Consider the following 20000-nt stretch of genomic DNA (forward strand, 5'->3'; position numbering starts at 1 on the left):
ACTGGATCAGTTGCTTTAGTTCCTTAGCACTGTAAAGAAGAGGAAGACGTTTAGCAACTGCTAAAATCTTGTGCCCCTTAGAAGCACGACTTCCAGTTGTGCAGGCTGCACATTCCCACCCCCAGGGGGCGCCATTCCCCAGCCCGCAGCCGAGAAGAATGTTGTTGGGAACCTTCCCCGCAGAAGGCAGCGTTGGGGAAGGAGTGCCTTACTCTAAGGCACTCTAGTTCACCCTCACCCAGATTCAAGGCTGTTCTGACACCCAGGAAGGCCGCCGCCACATTTCCCCCATGGGGTGCCCGCTGTGAGCAGCCTGTGGTCATGGGCTCTGCCTTCGCCACCCCTCACTGCCCTGGGCCTGGCACAGACAGACACCAGCACCTGTGCTCTGTTCTGGGTGCCCATCGCGAACCTGTCCTCCCCTCTCTCACCTGCCAGCAAACACCCTCGAAAGTCCCCGGAGCCACTGTCTGCTTATCTTCACGACCTCCTTTGTTCTCTCCCATTCTCCCTGCATTATATTGGCCCATATTTCAGAGGAACATCTATGTGCCTTCTGAAGAGCTCACAAACCTCAGAGTCAGAAAGACCCTTTTAAAAAACGTCTGTCTGGAGTATACCTTCTCCAGCTAGCAAAAGAGTTTTACACTCCAGGATCTGGGGTACTCTGGGGGCTGAGAAACGAGATTTGTACCACAGACTAGTTTCTCCTTTGAAATAACCAAGTATGGTACGCACACGTACAATCAAATGCACGAGGGACTTTAAGGAAATGGCTGGAAGATACATATTTTTTAACTCAAGAGAGAATTAGCACAAATAACTTAATCTCTTATTGTTAATTTTTAAAAATGTAAGTTCTAGAGAAATACGGATAATAATAAGCATCCACTGGAGAAGTCTGGGCAAGAAGAAACATATATTTTTCCCATGCGTGTACATACACTATTGTGTATGCATAGGAAATTTCTGGAAAGATTTTCCAAAAAGCGCTCAGAGAGGTCATTTCTGGAGTGGACATGGGAGATCTAGAAGCTTTTGATTCCCACTTGCCAACGCTCTGTACTGGTTACTTTTTTTTAACCCTGAGAATGTATTGTTTTGTCAAAAATTACAACTGGAAACCAGCGAATCTGAAATAGCTCTACCGATCTGTGCCGTGAATGTCACCTCATACCGGTACCGCTGTGAACAGGTGCTCTTTAGAGGGCTTTTCTCACCGCCGCCCTGTGCTGAGAGCTGTGTGTGTGTCCTCTCTTAATCTGCACAGCAGCCCGCGAGGGGGGGTTCATTAGCATCCCCATTTTCCAGATAATGAAACTGAGTTCTGGAAATGTTGAGTAACTTTCTCAAGTTTCAGAGCTGGAAAGTGGCAGCACAGAGACTCACAGCCACATGCCTCTGAAACCAAAGTCCGTGTTGTCCATAAACTATGAAAATGACTCACGAGTTTCACCCTGTGGCCCGCGGTTGAAGAGATGTTCCAGGTACACTCCCTCCGACTGGGGTATTTGTCAGGCCAGTTGGGGCTCGCCAGGGTCCCCTCTGCACTGCTGATCTTGTGCGCACAGCCAGCTAGGGGCGATGGGGGGACACATGCAGAGAGAAGCAGTTCACTTGTGGGCAGCACCAGAGGCCCTCTGGGGGAGTCTCCATCTCTCCTTCTTATTTGTCATGTGGTCATTACCAAAAGTGGGGGCAGGGGTCAGCCCGAATCAAATGTCCCCTGGCTAGAGATTTGTTGACTTATTTGGTTTCGCTGCCTTCCTGTGGGCTCAGATGGCTCATCTTTTGCACTATCACCATTCAGGTCGTGGTTATCATTGGACATACAGTAGTTGGTGGTCAAGACCACAGGCACCGGCTCAAAAGGACTCGGTCCCACTGCCTTCAAGCTGTGGGACTTGGGGCACTCACCTAAGCCTTGGTGTCCTTATTTGTAAAAGGGTGCCAGCTTGGTAGGGGGATACGTGGATTAAATGAGATGATACATGTAAATGGTTTAGCAAGTACCAACAGAGGTCTTCATCACTGTGCTTTCTTTTTTAAAAATTTTTTAAATGTTTATTTTTTTGAGAGAGAGACAGACCACAAGTGGGGGAGTGGCAGAGAGAGAGGGAGACACCGAATCTGAAGCAGGGTCCAGGTTCTGAGCTTGTCAGCACAGAGCCCGACGTGGGGCTCGAACCCACAAACTGCGAGATCATGACCTGAGCCGAAGTTGGGCGCTTAGCCAACTGAGCCACCCAGGTGCCCCCATCACTATGCCTTCCGCCTGTACTTCTTCCAGATTTTCAAAGCAGTTTCATTTGGAGACTACAGAGGTCGCCCTGGTTATGGTGCAATTAGCAGAGACGGGTTCCACGACTTGCTCAGTGTGTAGCATTTCGGTCAACACTTGGAATGTGTCTCCTCTGGGCTGGGCACTATGCCAAGCATTCTGAATGCTTTCTCTCATCTGATCCTTCTCACTTTCCAAACGAGAAAATAACTTGTGGGGCCGGGGCGGGGGTGGGGGGGGGGTAGTGACTTGCTGGGGAGGGGCGGGGCCAGGACTTGAGCCCAGGCCTGCCTTTGCTGTAAATGGTTGGGGAACAGAGGGAGCGTGTACCACCCCTGCGTAGCCAACCAATGCCGCCCCGCCCCACGGCTGCTGGAGGGGGCAGTTGAGGGGAAGGAGAAGGGGGAGGGGGCAGGCATCAGAGGGAGGGGGTTTCTGCTCATTGCTGCCTCCACTCTGCAGCCACACAGACAGAGCACAAATGCCAGTAGGGACAGGGGCTCAGCTTCTGGAACATCTGCTGCCACACCCCCCGCCCCATAGGAAGGCAGCAGCTGTTCAGTTGGCGTGGCCTTAGTGGGGTTAAATCCCTCCTGGCCTCCCCCACACCACGGGAGGGAAGCTTCGTTCTGACCCAGGCCCACCTCACAGGAATCTGACAAAGACTTTTAAGTTCCGGGATGACAGGTCCTTCCAAGTTCTTCCAACCTGCCTCCCAACCAGCCCACTACTGCCCATGTCTGTGTCACAGAGCTGGGCTTGGAGGGTGGCCTGTACCCTGCTTCTGAAGCTGTCTTAGCTCATCCTGTAACATGTCAGGTAGGCCTGATCAGACTCTGTGCACCCCAGGCAAATCTCCTACCTTGAAATGTTTGTCCCGAGGGAACAAACATTCTTCACATCTTCCTTCCTCCTGATGCCCTCTGTGGGCCCTGTGCTGGGGCCAAGGCCTAGAGGCCTGGGTGCTTATCAGAGATGCCTAAACTCCCTTCACAAGGTGATAACAGAAGGAGGCTCTTTCCAGAATGACTGGACATTCAAAGGCATCTGGCCCTGAACTCTGAGTAGTAAATGGAGCAGGGAGCAATCTTTTTCCAATTCCGTTTTATTATTAGACCTGCATATGGCAACTACTATTATGACATAGATGGTTGATATGCATTGACATTTCAAGTGCTTAATAGGTGCCAGACTGTCTGAAGTGCTTTCTAGGCATGCTTTCATTTAATCCCCATACACCTTTAAGAAGGGGGTATGTTTAGTCTCTTTTAGAAGAAGAAACTGAAGCTCAGAGAGGTTAAGTAACTTGCCCAAAGTCACAAAGCCAGTAAGTAGCAGAGTCAGGGTTTAAACCTAGATGGTCTGATTCTAGAGCCTGGGGGTGTAACCACTTTGCAATAATCACTCCAGGAGGGCCCCTGAGGGCCCCTGCAAGCCTCCTGGGGAAAGCCACCCTTCAGCAGGAGGTCAAGGAGGAGGGAAGGCAGACGCTGAGGGCTCGGCAGACCAGAAAGGCCCCTCGCTCTCACTCTTACACATGTGCACACCTTGGCGGCCAAGGTCAGCCGTGCCTCCCAGCTGCGGTCTAGCCTTACCTTCTTTACAGTCGTGCCCATTCTCGTGGAGCCGGTAACCGTTTCTGCACCGGCACAGATAGCTCCCAGACGTGTTGACGCACTCGTGCTGGCACCCGCCGTTGTCCTTGGCACACTCGTCCTTGTCTGAGGAGATCAACAGACTCTCCTAAGGGGGAATGCCAACTTGGGAATGTCCCTCCCACCTTAGAACTCTGCTCAAAAGTAGCCTCCATCAGGGAGCCTCCCCTGTATATATATATATATATATATATATATATATATATATACATATACATATATATATACACACACACACACATATATATACATGTATACATATATACATATATATATATATATATATATATACACATACACATTTTTTACCCCTGCTTCCTGCCAAAACAAGGAACTCCTTAAAGGATAGGCTAATATTAATAATAGTAACAATAATAAAAATAACTGCCATGTGTTGAATATTTATGTGATGGGCACTTCCCAAAGCACTTTCTGATGTTTATGTATTTTTGAGAGACAGAGAGAGAGAAAGCATGAGCAGGAGAGGGGCAGAGAGAGAGGGAGACACAAAATCTGAAGCAGGTTCCAGGCTTCGAGCTGTCAGCACAGTCTGACACGGGGCTTGAACCCACAAACTGCAGATCATGACCTGAGCCGAAGTTGGACACTTAACTGACTGAGCCACCCGGGCACCCCAAGTCAATTTTTGACTGTCTCTCAAAAATACATAAGTCAATACACCTTTCTGGCCTCCGGGACTGACTGGGAGGGATCCCTGTGACTTCAAGCCACCCACTTTGTGGCAGTTTGTTACGACAGCCCGGTAATAATATCACCACCAATATAAAAAAATAACAAAACAAACAAAACCTGGATCCGGGCATGCCACTGCCAAGGCTGAAATACTGTGAGGGCAGGGGCAGTGGGCAGAGAGGGGGTGAGCAGGTGCCCCCGAGGCTGAGAGCCTACACAGCCATGTCCCCCTCGGCCTGGGACCTGGCCTCCAAGCCCCCACACCTGAAAAGAAGTGGGCCCTGAAGCCCCGTTTGGAGACCGTGTTGTCTGACTTGAACTCCACACGCATGTTGTTGCTCTGGGAGGTGATGACCTCGGGCATCTCGGAGCCGCAGAACTTGCCATGCAGCCTGGCGTCGGGGGACAGGCCGCTGCGCACCTCCACAAAGTCGTACTTACAGACCTGCAAGGGAGCGCCACGGGGAGCCGCCCGGTCCTCCCGAGGCCCCACCCCACAGTCAGTGCAGGACCCCTTCCTGACAGCCACACCCTGCCTAGGGGCCAGACCGGCTCAGCCTCATCCAGAAGAAGGGAGGAGCTTTTCAACTCTTACTGGGGTCCCTCTGGCCCAACGCGTAGGCAACATGGGACTCTCGAGACTAGCACTCTGGCTGGAGGGCTCTACCTGGGCCTTGGCTGACTTGGTCATCCCATGACCACTGCCCAAAGGAGGAGACAGGCAATTCATACCATCCTGGTCCCCGGGTGCGTCTCACCCTCTCTGTTACCCTCAGTAGGACGCTAACACCCAGACTCCTACCCCAGGGGACATCCTTGTCTTGACCGCCTCCCACCCCCAAGACCTGCCTCCTCCACTCTGGTCCTGATTCTCCTTGGGTCCGTCAGTGACAAGAGGACCAAGGCACCGTGTCTGCAGAGGACGAACAGCTGAAACCGCCACACCAAACGCTCCCAGATTCTGCCCCGCAAAGGTTGTATGACTATAGGAAGCTACGTCCCTGCCTGCCGAGCCCCTCGCTGGTCTGCAGCCCCGAGCCACGTCCCCACACAAGGAATTAGAGCGCAGAAGCATACATCATTGCCTTCCAGTTCAAACACTTCAAACTGGAGGGAGATCCGGTACTGAGCAGGGGCCACCACCTGCCAGACGCAGTTTTTGTTTGTAGGATACTCCTTCGGCCACCCAGGGCTGGTGATGGTTCCGTTCAGCTTGGTAATAAAACCGCCACAGGCCACTGCACGGGAGAAACAGAAGCAAGACTCATTTGGTTTTCGTTCCAAGTGACTGTGATTTCCCCCAAGCAGCAATAAGCGGGCTGTTCTTTAATACAAAAGAAAAAGAAAGAAAGAAAAAGAGAAAGGTTGACAATCTGAACTGATTAATCCAGCAGCGTTTCTCCCAGTCGGCTTCAGCTGAGCATTTGGAGGGATGAAGCTGAGGACAAGCCTTTACCGCTTTTTAAAATGATGACAACACACGCGTGCTTACCTGTCGCTCAGTGGCATAGCCGGGGACTCCACATGACTTGGACCAAAGGAGCCTTGGCAATGTTTGTACCGAGCTGTGCACTTTACCTGGCTTACACGAACAAGCAGGGTCAGCCAGGTGGGCAAGGAAAACGGAACGCCAGGCAGGTAGAAATGGAATGAGTGAAATGAGCTATCAGCTGAGTCACACCTAAGGGCGCAGAGTTTTTCTTTGCTTTTCTTTTTTATCTGATAATCATGTGAAGTGTTCACGGTCACGGAAGAAAATGAACCCGTCAGCGCCTGGGATGGAGTCCTCATCATTTGGGCAGCCCCCTCGCACGTGGGTGACTTTGTGGAGCTATTTTTCGTTCCGAGAGCCGGGGACATTACCCACCACAGATCATGTCACCTCACAGCCAGCCGGCTTCCCCCTCTCCTCCCCACTTCTCCCAACTTGTCCTTTATCCTGTCTCATTCTAGCGTGGTGGGTCCAACACCAACCTTCACACGTCTTCTTATCGGCAGCCAGCTCGTAGCCAGGGTCGCACGCGCACTTGTAGCTGCCCAGAGTGTTCACACAGCGCTGCTCACACCCGCCGTGATCTGGCCAGGAGCACTCATCCACCTCTGTGGGAGAGGAAGGGGACCCCGGCTAAATCACCACAGAGCTGCCTGGTCTGTTCCCCATCCCATTCCACGCCCCAGGGTCCCTGGCAAATGACCTCTAAGAACAAGAATGGTTCCTGGTGACCACCTCCCAGGGAGGCTCATGCCCACATCTCAGACACTGGCAGCAGCCATAACCAAAGGGGAAGTCTCGAGAACATAAGAGTAACTTGTTACCCAGAGGGAAGGCTCCTCTGGAGGAGACCAAGCCTGGATGATTTTATTCTTTGAAGGGTTCAATCAGGGAATACAGTGTGATTTTTAAAAAAATCTCAAAGGTTCCACACCGGAGACTCAATCAGTTTTAATGCCATGGAATTGAGGTTCCTCCCAAATATGGCACTTCTCAGGGACATTAAGTGGAAGATAAGAACAAAGGGACACATTTCTAGATGAAGATATAAAATATTTTCTAGAGACAGAACCAGAACCTGTGATTTAGCGTTTTATAAATAATCTGAAAAGGTGTGCTCAGGGAGATCTTCAAGATTACAGAAAACACTGAGCTCTCAGGTTAGCCAATACTCCCAGGAGAAACTGGGGGAGGCCGCAGTGAGACTGAGTTAGCAGGGGAGTCAGATGGGATTCAGCACTGACAAGTGTCTGGTGATATGTTTGGGGCAATTAAATAACAGCAAGCAGGATGCCAGGAGAGCTGTCCTGAGGAGCAACACAGGAGTCACTGGAGAATCTGCCCGGAAATGTCAGCCCATGCATCACTGGAGAAAAGAAAAACCCAGGCAGTGGGCATCGCCCGGGAGAGGATCAGAAATAAAAGGAAAAACTCCTGATTTTCTGTTGCCAGGCTGCGATGCATCTATCCCCGAGAGGGGAGGTTGTGGCCTCACTGAGCCAGAGAGCCCAGAGAGGGCACAAGACACGGAGGCATCTTCAAAAACAAAACAAAGCTGAACAAGTCCAATCTAGGAGGAAGAAAGGGTGGGGGTGGTATGGGCTCATAACATCATGGAACGTAGGAATAGAGCAGGCATGGTGTTGTCCACAAAATCCTCAAAGACGGCATTACACGTAAAACGAGAGAAACCAGGACATCTTGCAGTTAGTTAAGTCCTGAAAAGACCCCCCCCCACCCCCAGTCCTGCCCTTAGGCGGCGATCCTTTCAGTAACATTTCTTACAGATGGCTTTGCAGGTCCTGCTCGAAATTCCCCAGAGATAGGACTCTCACTGCTTTTCAAAAGTATTTCTTATCCTTTGGAATTTGAATTGTCAAAATTCTGGCTCCTTGCAACTTCCAACCCATTGGTCCTGCAGAACATGCAAACCCTTCAGCCGTGATGTGTCCCTCTGAGCTGCTCTTTTCTGACTCAAATAGACCCATTTCCTTCCAGTCTTCCTTGCCTACGATGCACAAAACACTCATGCACCTGCCCGCTCTTCACTGGGCAAACTTAGGTAATTCTTAGAGTGATGCGTTGTTGGGCTCAGCCAAACTTAAGTAAGTTGGTCAGTAGGGGGACTGAGTTCAGGAGGCATGCTCTAGACACGGGTTTGAAGTTGTCCGTGGGCTCGAATAAATGCAAGCATTAAGTATGCCAAAATAGTAAGCATCTGGCAACCACTCATTCCTTTACAAAAGGCAAAGTACTTTCTTTGACATTTTCTAGAAAGTATAGGAGGAGAATCAATGATAAGAAGAAATGGAAAGAATCCAATGTTCTAGAGTGAGCCTCACAGACCTCGGTTGGATCCACCACTGGATCTTACCCCAACCGGTTGGGTGATTTAATTTTTCTGAGTGTTCCTCCTGTTTTAAAATGAGAATAGTGCCTACTTTTAGGGTTGTGGGGGTTGAGAATGAAGCGTGTGAAGTACCCAGCATACAGACATCTGGTACGGAGTAGCGCTCCCTACAGACAATAGCAAGATTGCTTTTGAAATCCCAGTGGGTGGACAGATATGCTGATGAAGGGAGTGGAAAGCATAAGGTTACCTGAGCACACCTGAATCAGGTGAGAGCACAGTGCAAGCCTGAGGAGGGGAGTGAGACAAAGGTGTCAAAAGAAGGACAAGGTGTCAAAGACTGGCCAGTGATGGAAGAAGAGATGGGCAGGAAGGCAGCACAGCAGAGTCAAGAAACTGGCAGGTGAGCGCAGGGGGAGGGCAGAAAAGAATGATGGAAGAAGCTCATCAAAATAGACCAAGACAAACACAAGACCTCACAGCTGGGGGGTGAAGGGAGACTCTGATGCCAGAAGATGCTATGGCGATGGGCAGGACACACGTTTGTCATCGGCAAGAAAGGGAAGACCACAGATGAACAAGTCTCCTGGTGCAATCTTAGCCATGTGGAGGGAGAGAGGCTGGTAGATTGGATTTGGGCTGAAGGCAACAGGAATATAGTTCCTCCAGGGACTAGAAGGGTAGGATGTTTGTTGAGCCCAGGAAGGCGGGTGAAAGATACAGGGTTACATCTGAGCTCCCTCCAGCTAAAGCAGTGGGATGTTTGGCCATTTTCAACTGTACTCCAGCTTGGGTGGATGGTGTGGAAGTGTACCAGGGCCCCACTCTCGGTGGGACACTGGGTGTCCTTGGAACCACTCCCACACTTTGATGAAGCAGCATCTGCTCCAAGCCCACAAGTTCATGCTTGCTCTGGCCTACCGTGGTCAAGAGCCAAGCCTCCCCCAAGAATCTGGGAGGCTGTGGGTGTGGGTAGGAAAAAAAAAAGGCTGAACTAGACAGGGCTCAGCCATACAGAGTGGTAGCTCTGTCTTCCTTGCCTTCTTCAAGCGGTAGTATTGAAAGAAGGTACCATTCTATGCTTAGATCATGAGATGGCTCAGAGAGGATGCCAACAATTGTTTCAGAGAGAGTTGAGGAAAGAGGAGTCAGGGCACCTCCTTAAGCTTTTGAAGAAGCACCTGAAGGAAACTAGTCCGCCTCATCGACATCCCATGGTGGCCCATTGGCACTGGGACAGAGGAGTATGGGGATCAAGGTGGGAATCATATTCTTTATGTGAGGAGTATGGGACCAAAATGGCTCTGCCAATCTTCAAATGCTGCTGCCATCTCCCAAAGTAAGCGGAGATGAGCTCTGCCTGCTGCCAGGCCAGCGGGCTCGGAGAGGACTGCCATCTGGCACCGAGAGAGGGATGCAAAGGCCAACTGGCACCCTGGTCAGTGCCATGCGCCAACTGGGCTCTGGGCAGAGGCTCGTGCCAACTGGCACCAAGGCAAGAGCTTCTTCGGCTTGGTCCAACTCCTCTGGGTGGACTTTGTAGTTAGTCTTCCAGTTTCTTTCGGTGGAGGAGTCCTGACACACGCACTGGGTGCTGTGTGTTCCCAGGACACCCTACTGATGGCTTCTCTGGAAAAAGGCTGGGCCGTCCAGTCTCCAGACCTGCACTGACCGATGTGGTCGCCACCAGCCTGTGTGGCTATCGAACACTTGAAATGTAGCTAGTCCAAATTCAGGTGTGCCGTGAGTGTAAAAGATGCCGGATTTCCAAGACTTAGTATGAAAAAAAACCCCTAAAATGTTTCGTTAACTTTGTGTATATAAATTACATACTAAAATGATAGTATTGCATGTGATGGTAAATGATTATAAAATTGATATATTGGGTTAAATAAAATATATTCAAATAATTCCACCTGTTTCTTTGAGGGGGGGCAGGGTGAGGGACGAGGTTGCTACTAGATAGTTTAAGATTACATATGTGGCTCACTTTTGTGACTTGCCCTCTTTTTCTGTTGGACAGCACTGCTCTAGACTGCGGTCTCACCTCATTCTTTCTCCTGGGAACCCCGAAAAGTAAGCAGGGAAAGCAGCAGGAAGCTCAATCCACAAATGAGGAATCTGAGCCTCATTATTCTTTCATCTATTCATTCCCTGCCCAGTGAGTATTTACTAATCTGAGTGTGGGCCAGGCGCTGGGAATATAGTGGAAAACAAAGCAGGTACGATCCAGTCTCAGAAAGGAAAACTGACCTGCCTGAGAGCAGACACCTACCTAATAAGGAATGAGGGCGGGATGAAAAGCCGAACCTCGGACACTAAATCCAAGGCCCCTTTCCCCATATTCCCATGGTATTAAGGGGGCAGAAAGGCGACAGGTGTCAGAATCAAGTCACAAACACGAATGAGAAATTCAAGCCCCCTGACTTTCCCTTGCCTGAGACTGGCAGGTCTTTGTAGTGGGAAGAATGCACTGGGGACCCTACAGAGATCCGGGGTCTGTTCTGGCTCTGCCAGTTTGGAATTTCAGTTTCCTCAATTTAAAAATGGGGGTAAAAATAATGCCTACCAAGGGGTTGTTCTGAAGACAAAGTGAGATATCTCATGCAGTTTCTAGCATACTCAGTAGACCTCTTTTCTTTCCCCTCCAAGAAGTGTTCTGAGGTTTCCAGCAATGCTCCTGCCCGTTTTCAGGTTCAGAGTCAAGTCTACTGACATCAAGAAGACATCAAGCCAGGCCTGTGCATTAAGTCAGTGTAGACGGGCCTCAGTAAACATCTTCCTGGGCATCTAAAAAAGATGTTTGTGAGCTGAGAAGTGAAATGCCCTTGAAGTGTGAGGCGGGGAAATGTGGCCCTGCCCCCAGGCTGGGGGCCTCCCGGTCCACACGTCCATGGTCAGTGTCATCACCCATTTGCCTGCAGTTCTCTTTCACCACCTTCAGCTCCTGAGGATGACTGTGCCTTCCTGTGTCCCCAGCCCCCAGCACGGCACCTGACACATGGCTTGATGGCTGCTGAATGATGGCTAACTGCGGAAGAAGAAGAAGATGGGATCTTCTAACCAGCAAATGGAGCTGGTTATCGTGGGTACTGAGAGCGAGCCAGCTCGGTCCCCCACAAACCAGTGCAGCATCACAGAAGGAAGCACTCCTTTCCACTGCGTTGATTGGCATCTCAGGAGGGTTGCCACAAAAAAAAACACAGGATGCTCAACTACCTTTGAATTTAAGATGAACATTTCTTACCATTTCTCAGCAAGGTATGCAATGTTTGGGACATGCTTATACTAAAGGATCATTCTTTATCTTATATTCAGATTTAACTGGGCATCCCCCCCCCCCATTTTTGGTAAATCTGGTAACCCTACACTCCAGCTTTAGCTGGTCCTCTCAAAAACATGCCTCACCGAACCAGGAATGAGGTGTGGGTGGGTCGTGGGTTTCCGACTCCCCAGCACCCAACTTACAGAGCTCAGGGTGAAAGTCAGAGGAGGAGAAGGACAGAGGTAGAATAAAGCCTCGTAATCATTTGTGACATGGGGTAAGCAAACTAAGGCCTCCCGAAGCTGTCCACGTCCCAGTCCCTGGAACCTGTGAATCTGTTACCTTACTTGGCAGAAAGGGCTTTGGGAGTGTGATTAAATTAAGGATCTTGAAATAGGAGGTTATCCTGGGTTATCTGAGTGGGCCCACTGTAGCCACACGGGTCTTATTACCGAAAGAGGGAGGAGATCAGGGTCAGAAAAAGAGATGTGACAGTGGAAGCAGAGGTCTGCGGTACAGCAGGGGAAAGACCCAAGTGGCCAGTGCTGGCTCGAAGCTGGAGGGGCACCTGAACCAAGAAATGCAGGAAGAGGCAAGGAAATCCGACCTCCAGAACTACCAGATGACAAGCTCGTGTTGTTTTAGGCCACCGAGTTTGCAGGAATTTGTTACAGCAGCAGCAAGAAAATGATACCTGGCAAGAAGAAACTGTCATGTCATTTTTGCCAGAGACAAAAATAACCACTTCAAAGACTCCTTCTTTAGCAAAGGCAGCGCATGGGTCTAAACATTATACCACGTGCATTTGCTTACACTGTTACATTTTCCCCTGTCAGCTCTGCAACAACACATCTGTAGAAGTGGAAGATCTGGGGTTCAGAGAGGTTGTGTAACTTGCTTAAGGCCACCCAGCAAACGTTGCTGCTGCTAAGTCACACGCAGTCCGGGCCAGGTTGGGTACAGACTGAATTTCCAGGCATCTCAACCACAAGCTTGAGCTGAGTTTGAATTATACCTGCTGTGGCCTGGGTTTTTTGCTTGGGAAAGAATTGATTAAATTTTTCCTCCCATTATTGAAAGCATTATGATTCTTGTTCTGTTTCTGCTTGGGTTTTGCTCTCGCAGATGCCTCAAGACAAAAGAAAAAGAATCCCACATATCTGTGCAGCACTTTCCAGCCTGTGGAGTCTCTCGACAGCTATCATTTTGTTGGGGCTTCACCACTGGTTAGGTAAAACGGGCAGATTTCTTCCCCTTGTTTGACAGAGAACAAAACTGAACTCTCAATAAAGGACAAAGAGCTGCCTGCTCAGGGGTACACGGCTTGAAATGGGTTTTTCTGACACCCCTCCACTTATACAGAATCTGGGAGAAAGGGCTAAAGAGGGGGCAGATGGAGAGAGTGGGAGTAAGAGAGGGACCGGAATTTCTGGATTGGCACAGCCAGGAGTCCTTGGAGAGGAGGGAAGGAGAGGAAAGCAGCTTCCTACTGGATGTGAATAGTGCCACGCATCAAGGGATCTCAGGTGTGGATTAGATAACACCATTCAGTGGCTGCTGGTGTGCTACCAGGTGCCCGATCACAATGTGCTGGGGAGTATCCATGCTTCCCTTTGAGAGTGTGGTCTGAGGGGCTTCCAGCAGGTCCCCGAGAGCAGAGAAGGAAGACCTGCCCACACGAAGGAGTCCTGAGAAGCTCATTCTGCTGGGGCCAGGAATGCCTGTCTTCCCATGGCATTCTGGGTCTGCTTTCATGAAGACTGCAACGCAGCCATGGAGGTTTGTTCCCTGAGCACCACCCCCTCACTGTCCTCCCCACCCTGACCCACTTGAGGGTAGACTTGTAGGCTGGGGGTGGTGCCTCGGCTGCTGAAGACCGAGGCTGCCTCTCTGGCCCACACCGGGGAATGTAAAACAATGCTGCAGAAAGAGTTGGGGCTTAGGGGTCAGACTGCGCTTGGATTCTTGATCAACCACTTAACTGAGTGACCCAAGCAACCCTTCTCGACTCTAACCAAACGTGATCCAAACCCAACTCAAAGGGTTATTCAATGACATCCTGTAAACCAAGTACCTTGCACAGTTCCTGACACACAGTAGGTGCTCAATTAATGAGACTGACTGCACAAATATTTATTCTCATCAATGCTCATTCCCTAAGGTTCACTAAGTTGACCTTGTAAACTTCCTAAATCTAATTTCGACGCCAAGGCTGCTCCTGCTCCTGAGTCCCTGACGGACTTTGTTAGAGGCAGCTCCACTATGGGTCACCGCCTTCTCCCGGCAGGGAGCTTTGTTTGACGCTAAGGTTCCATATGGGTTTTATGATTCTTAGGCCAGGGGGGCAATACCTCTTCCTGTGACTAAAAATGGAAACAAACTGCTAATTCATACCCTTGAAAAAATTGGCTGCAAAGCCCGCTTTATTGATAGAGCCATCGGACACAAACTTCATCCACATTCTGTTGGAGCTCGATTTCACATCTTCCGGCTTCTCATAGCCACAGAAATGGCCAATCAGGGCACTCTCTTCCGTGGGGCCGTCGCGGATTTCCAGGTAGTCATATGCACAGCTGTCATGCCTTTCAATCTAAACAGAGAAACAGAGGCAATGTGAAAGGTGACGGATGGTCTGGCTTTAAGGTTTTTTATGTAAGAAGGGAACTGAAATAGCACTCTCAAAAATCTAGTCTAGGGTGGACCAAATTGTGCAGACTAAGAGGTGATAAGTAGGGAAGAGCGATTCTACAAAACATCCTGGGATCCCCTCCTAGACTTTTACTTCCCCCCATCTACCCAGGCAGCCATCAGAAAGGCGGTGGAGACAATTTCAAAGCCTGCAAAGATTTTGATATCAAATGCCCAGGTACAATGCACCATGAGCTTGAAACGGACTTAGATTCCTGTTTTCAACCAAAAAAATGGAAACCCGTCTTTATAGAGCACAGAGTGTCTGGCAGAAGTTTATGTTTACTTCCTCCTGGGGAAGAAACCCTGAGCAGTACTCACCTCAAAAGCTTGGAAGGTAAGCCCCACGTGAAACCCTTCCGAAACCGTAATCCTCCAGACACATTCCTTGGAAGGTCTGTAGTCATCCGGGTAGTTGGGAGATTGAATCTGACCAGCGTCTTTGTTAATATCTCCCCCACACGTAGCTTTAGAAAGAGAATCGGGAAGAGAAGGAATGGGGTCCTTGGTCAGACCTTTAGGAAGGAAATTCATGGCCACTTATCACCACTAGGTGGCTCCACTTGGCAACATTTTCATTTCCAGCCAACCAAGACTGTGCCTCCGGAAAGGCACGATTTCGTTCGTTTGCAACTCTGAATTTTTTTCATATAAAGAAAATAACCTTGCCTTTTCTGTGCATCAAACCTTTTCTGTGCCTCTACCTTTTCTGTGCATCAAAATCACCCGGGACATTTTTTGAGCTGTGGAAGCAGGGGCCATGTCCCCAGAAATTCTGATGCAAGTGTGTCTGGGGGCAGGGGGGAGGGGGGTGCTCCAGGTAGCTGTGATGTTTGAAGTCCCCAAGGGATTCTAATGTAGAGAGTAGAGGACTGCTGGTGCGGAGGGACCCACACCTGCAGGCGTGCGTGCACGCGCACGCGCGCGCGCACACACACACGTTATTTCTTTTATAAAAACAAAATTTTGGTGTCTGCAAAATTACAATTTACCCAGTAGGTGGGACAAACTGAAATGCCCTGGTGGCAGCCGCCTAGAGCCCAGACCTATGTGTTCCCACAACTCGATCACCAGGGTGGCCTCAAAGGCCCTTTCAAAAAGTGTCCTTGTAAATACCCTGATATTGTCCAAAGTCTTCTTTTCATAAATTAAACAGAGGCCCAGAGAGGTCAGGTTCTTTTCTCGGGCTCACACAGCTATTCAGAGGCTGCTTTCATTTCCCCAGGGCTCTACACCAAGGACACGCTCCCCAGCCCCACTGGAGTGGAGTCCAGCGGGTGGTAACAGGTGGACGACACCTGTCGTGACGTGAGCATAGCTGCGGACCTGGGGATCCTCAGCCCGGCCCCTGCGGTGGTTGTCCCTACCCCCCACGGCTCTGGCGGCTGCCACGCGTGCGTGGGTGCAAGAGGGACAGCGGGCCGCGTGGGAAGGTCAGAGGTGGAACAGAGCCCCCTGCCGTGAACAAACCTTCGTACACCGCGAAGAAACCCTTGCCCAAGGTGCTGCTGCTGCTCCGGAACTCCACCCAGAGCCGGCTGTCCGTGGAGGTGAGGGGCTCCGGGGCCCTGTCACCACAAAACCTGCCTGGGAAGTGGAGAAGACCGGTCAGGCCGCCGGCAGGGCGGGAAGCAGCTCCTTACAGACACGTTTCTCCAAACGTCCTCAAGGTGAGCGGTAACCCTAGCCGTGGCGATTCTCCTGTAGCACATGTAGGAGTCACAGATGGAAGGAAGCAGTCACCCGGCCTGTGCGTCCCCCTTCAGGCTGACTTCAAGAGAATGCCAGACTCCAATCAATCCAAGTCCCCGAAGTGTAGCTCAGGCACCCCTCCTCTGCCAGGTGGGTCCCGCCCAGGTGCTGAAGGTGTGGCGGGTAATGGTCCGAGACAGTGATGAGCCTTTCCTCCCCTGGTGTCTCCCACTGCATATATGGCCCTTCTTTGGGGGCAGAGCATGCCTTTAGGAAGACATTCTGCTTTCCTCGCCCCAGAGAAGAGATGCCAGAGAACACATGACAAAAAAAAAAAAAAAAAAAATCAAATCTTCTTGGCTTTTGAACTTCCCAAGCCCAGTCACAATTACTAAGACTTGGGAGAACACACGATGTGTAAGAGCACATGTTTCCATCCTGGTAGTCTTAGAAAGATTCCTAAAATAGATGAGTGAGGGAACTAGGGAGGAGAGGGTTAGAGAGGGCACAAGGGATGCTTTGGAAGGACCCTGTGCCCTGTCCCACCTTGAGCTAAGACCCTTGATGGAAAAGGATGATAGAGACCTCAAGTGGGTTTGAGGGTCTGGGAGAAGGACAGGACTGCGCCCCCAGTCCCTGGGCAGAGCCTGGAAGGGCGACAAGATCTTTGATCCCCATGCCCCACCGGGGGTCAGAACGGGAGTGTGTACATGGCTCATCCAGACATTAGGCCAGGAGACAGGCATGCAGAGTTCTTCAGGCAAAGGGATATGGAAGTGAACTTCCCATAGTCCAGAGGATGTGGGGAGCCATAGGACATCACCCACTGAATGTCTTCTAGGGAGACATGGACTTGGCACCAATCTGAACTGGCCTAGAATTGAGACAAGAAGGAGGCACAGCAGCCACTGAGGATTCTTCGCTCAGATAGAGGACCGGAGACCAGACAGGCATGAGGACACTCAGCGATGCCAACTGAGATGGCAATACGCATGCCCCCCCCCGCCACCGTGCCGTGGCACATGTATACACCCCTTACTGGCACCCCCACCTCAGGGGAAGAGAACACAAACTGACCAAAATTAATTTCCCCTACCTGATAGAGAGGGGCTCATAATTGCCGTTGAAATTCTGCTATTGAAAAATACAAATACATGTGTATTTCTCTGACACTTGGGTATGAGTCTGATACTTGGATCGAAGAGGCGGAAGGCCATGACTTCCCAATGTACGGTAATCTTTGGCCCTATAATTCCCAATGTCGTGTAAAGATGGCAGCCATGGCAAGGGTGGGGATGGGAACAGGGTGCGACATGGGCTGGGTTGTACTGATCAGTTCACAACACAGACCAGTCAAGGTCTATTTGGACTGGAAGCCATGGTTCTCTCAAGCACCGACTGCGTAGGTCGCTCAAAAATCCATCTGATATGGGGGAAATGGGAGGCCGTGCCTGTTAATGAGTATGGGTTTTCTTTTGGGTGATAAAAATGTTCTACACTTGATTACGGTGATGGTTGGTTGCACAACTCTGTGAGCATACTAAAACTCATTGACCTGTACACTTTAAATGGTGAATCATATAGTATGTGATTGATATCTCGATATTTTTTATGTCTATTCAACAGATATTTAGCGGGCGCTCTCTTACTGCCAGCACCATATGAAGCATTGCATCAACCACTTGAAGTTATAATTCTGCTTTGCCCTTCTGAGAAATGGGGGAGTGAGGTTGAGGGAGGAATAAAGGCTACGATGGATGTTTCCTGATGGCCAACTGTGGACACGTTCTTTGGGGAGACTTGGGGTAGAAGTTGCTAATCTCCTTCTGCTTCCTTCCGATTATGGCCACCTGCAGCTTTTTGGATTTGATGAGCTTAATATCAAGTGAGATGAGCTGAGACTTCTGCCAAGAATTTGGCAAGGAAAACTCCATCAGAAGCCTATAAATTTTCAGTAATGGTTATTCTGGCATGGCCAATTAGTGTCAATTAATTCTTGGAAAACAACACATAAGCATGGGCAAGTAAGTACTGCTTACCAGTGAGGAGACAGAGCTGCTGAACAGCAGTTAAACAATATGGGATCACAAAAGGAATTCCTTCTTGACCAAACTGACTTTCAAGTCCAAATTTCTCCTTTTAAAACCCCAGCTGTCACAGCCACTGGGGACTGTTTCCAAAAAAGAGAAGAACTTCCCATGTCTGCCTTGCTGCCTAAGAACGTAACTGGATGAGATGAACCACCCACGGCTGGGCCACAGGACAATCTGGGTCTACTCACTCACTACTCTGGAGGGGGTTGGAATCACTGCTTTGGCAAAGCCAGGCTTGGTTGGGTAAGTTACAAATATTCCTAAGTAACTTCTCTCCCCAAATCACCTTGTAATTCTCACCTAGAACCCTTTACTTTGTCCCCTGCCCATTTCCTTAATATTCTTATCTTCGCCATAACGGTCCCGATGAAAGCCCCTTTTTACTGAGCATGACCCTCTCCCCAGTGCTTTGCGTGGATGATCTAACTGCTTCCCCCTACCCTCTGAATTAGGGACTGTTTATTATTCATCTCATATATGGGCAAACTGAGGGTTGAAGAATTTGAGTCGAGTTACATTCAATTTGAGTGATACTCAAAGTTGCAAGTGAAGCAGGATTTGAACCTTGGCAGTCTGAGCCCTTGACCTTCATCATCAATTTCATCTTCTTCATCACCACTGCCACCATCATCAAGAGGAACTTATCGGTTAAGGTGTGATTCTGAACACTGTACACTTTTGGGTAAACAGACATGAAATCTGCTCTCTGGGAATGTAAACATCATTCCCAGTTTAGACACGGACACTTAGAAATGATAGATCAAAGCCTCCAACCATAAAGCAAGTCTGTGGTGACGCGGGGCTTGGCTGTTTGACTCACGCTGTCATTTCTGCTCACTTGAGAGGCTGCCCCTGCCCAGGGAGCCCCGGTGGTAGGGCCACGCGACACTGATTGGCCAGCCTGGCCTTTCTGAACCTCCCTCCCCACTTCAGGGAAAGGGGGAAAAAGGGCTTTTGTGTGCAGTGAGGTGGTACAGAATACTCAAAGACAGTTCTGCATACAAAAGTGCATTGTCAGAGTAATTCCTCCTGCAGAAATAAGGCAGGGGAATCCAATTAGCAGGACAGTATTTAAAATCACTGGGTAAATTCTCTCTGCGGCCACGTTCCTCCCCACTTCAGGTGCAATCTCATAAGTAACCCCTGAAACTGAAAACTCAATTTGATAGCTCTAACTGGCCATGACATGCTCTCATTCTACTTACATTTCTCTTTAATCACTTTGTGAAAAAGCGGGACCCAAACAGCCCCTTTCCAAGAAAACTAACAGGCTGGGGAGAAACTGGACTCAGAAAAGGTGTCAAATTCCTCAGCGGAATCTGGTTCCCGGCTTTGGAGGAGGAGTTTAATAAGGATATCAAGAAGAGGAAATGCAGATGAGGACACTACAAGTGGGCTCCACGGGGAGTCATAAAGGGTTCATTCATAAAAAGTTATGCATCCATTATGCCTGGGTTTTCACACACTGCCCTGGGAAAATATGCAACGCACAGTTTTTCAGAGCAAGATGCATACTTTCACAATCCGCCCTAATCCGCTCTCCCTCCTGCCAAAGGGGCATTGACCTGCCTCCTCCCAGCAGATTTCATGGCACTGACCCCTCCCAGGGACCAGTTCGGCCCACACAATGCACTTGTTCCAAACACAGAAGTGCACTAACGGCTGCATTCGGAAACATCAGAGCAGGCCAAATAGTTGGCAGAGGAGAATTCCCGCAAACGAAGAATGACGGTTACAGGCACCGGGCCATGCCTTGGCTGTGGCACTCACACACACACACACACACACACA

The 20000-nt window shown here is 49.9% G+C and overlaps 1 protein-coding gene across 1 annotated transcript in view; it reads right to left on the minus strand.

Annotated features, from left to right (window-relative positions):
• TLL2 (tolloid like 2) overlaps positions 1-20000 on the minus strand; it is a 121192-nt gene that overhangs the window by 7207 nt on the left and 93985 nt on the right. The window contains exons 11-18 of the mRNA XM_042960931.1: positions 15895-16011; positions 14746-14891; positions 14131-14326; positions 6604-6729; positions 5707-5867; positions 4894-5074; positions 3877-4002; positions 1448-1575 (exon numbers count right to left, since the gene is read on the minus strand). Of these exons, the coding sequence (XP_042816865.1) occupies positions 1448-1575; positions 3877-4002; positions 4894-5074; positions 5707-5867; positions 6604-6729; positions 14131-14326; positions 14746-14891; positions 15895-16011 (1181 nt within the window). The remainder of the gene's footprint in view (positions 1-1447; positions 1576-3876; positions 4003-4893; positions 5075-5706; positions 5868-6603; positions 6730-14130; positions 14327-14745; positions 14892-15894; positions 16012-20000) is intronic.

This window comes from Panthera tigris, chromosome D2 (genome assembly GCF_018350195.1).
Source record: "Panthera tigris isolate Pti1 chromosome D2, P.tigris_Pti1_mat1.1, whole genome shotgun sequence".
Classification (NCBI taxonomy): domain Eukaryota; kingdom Metazoa; phylum Chordata; class Mammalia; order Carnivora; family Felidae; genus Panthera; species Panthera tigris.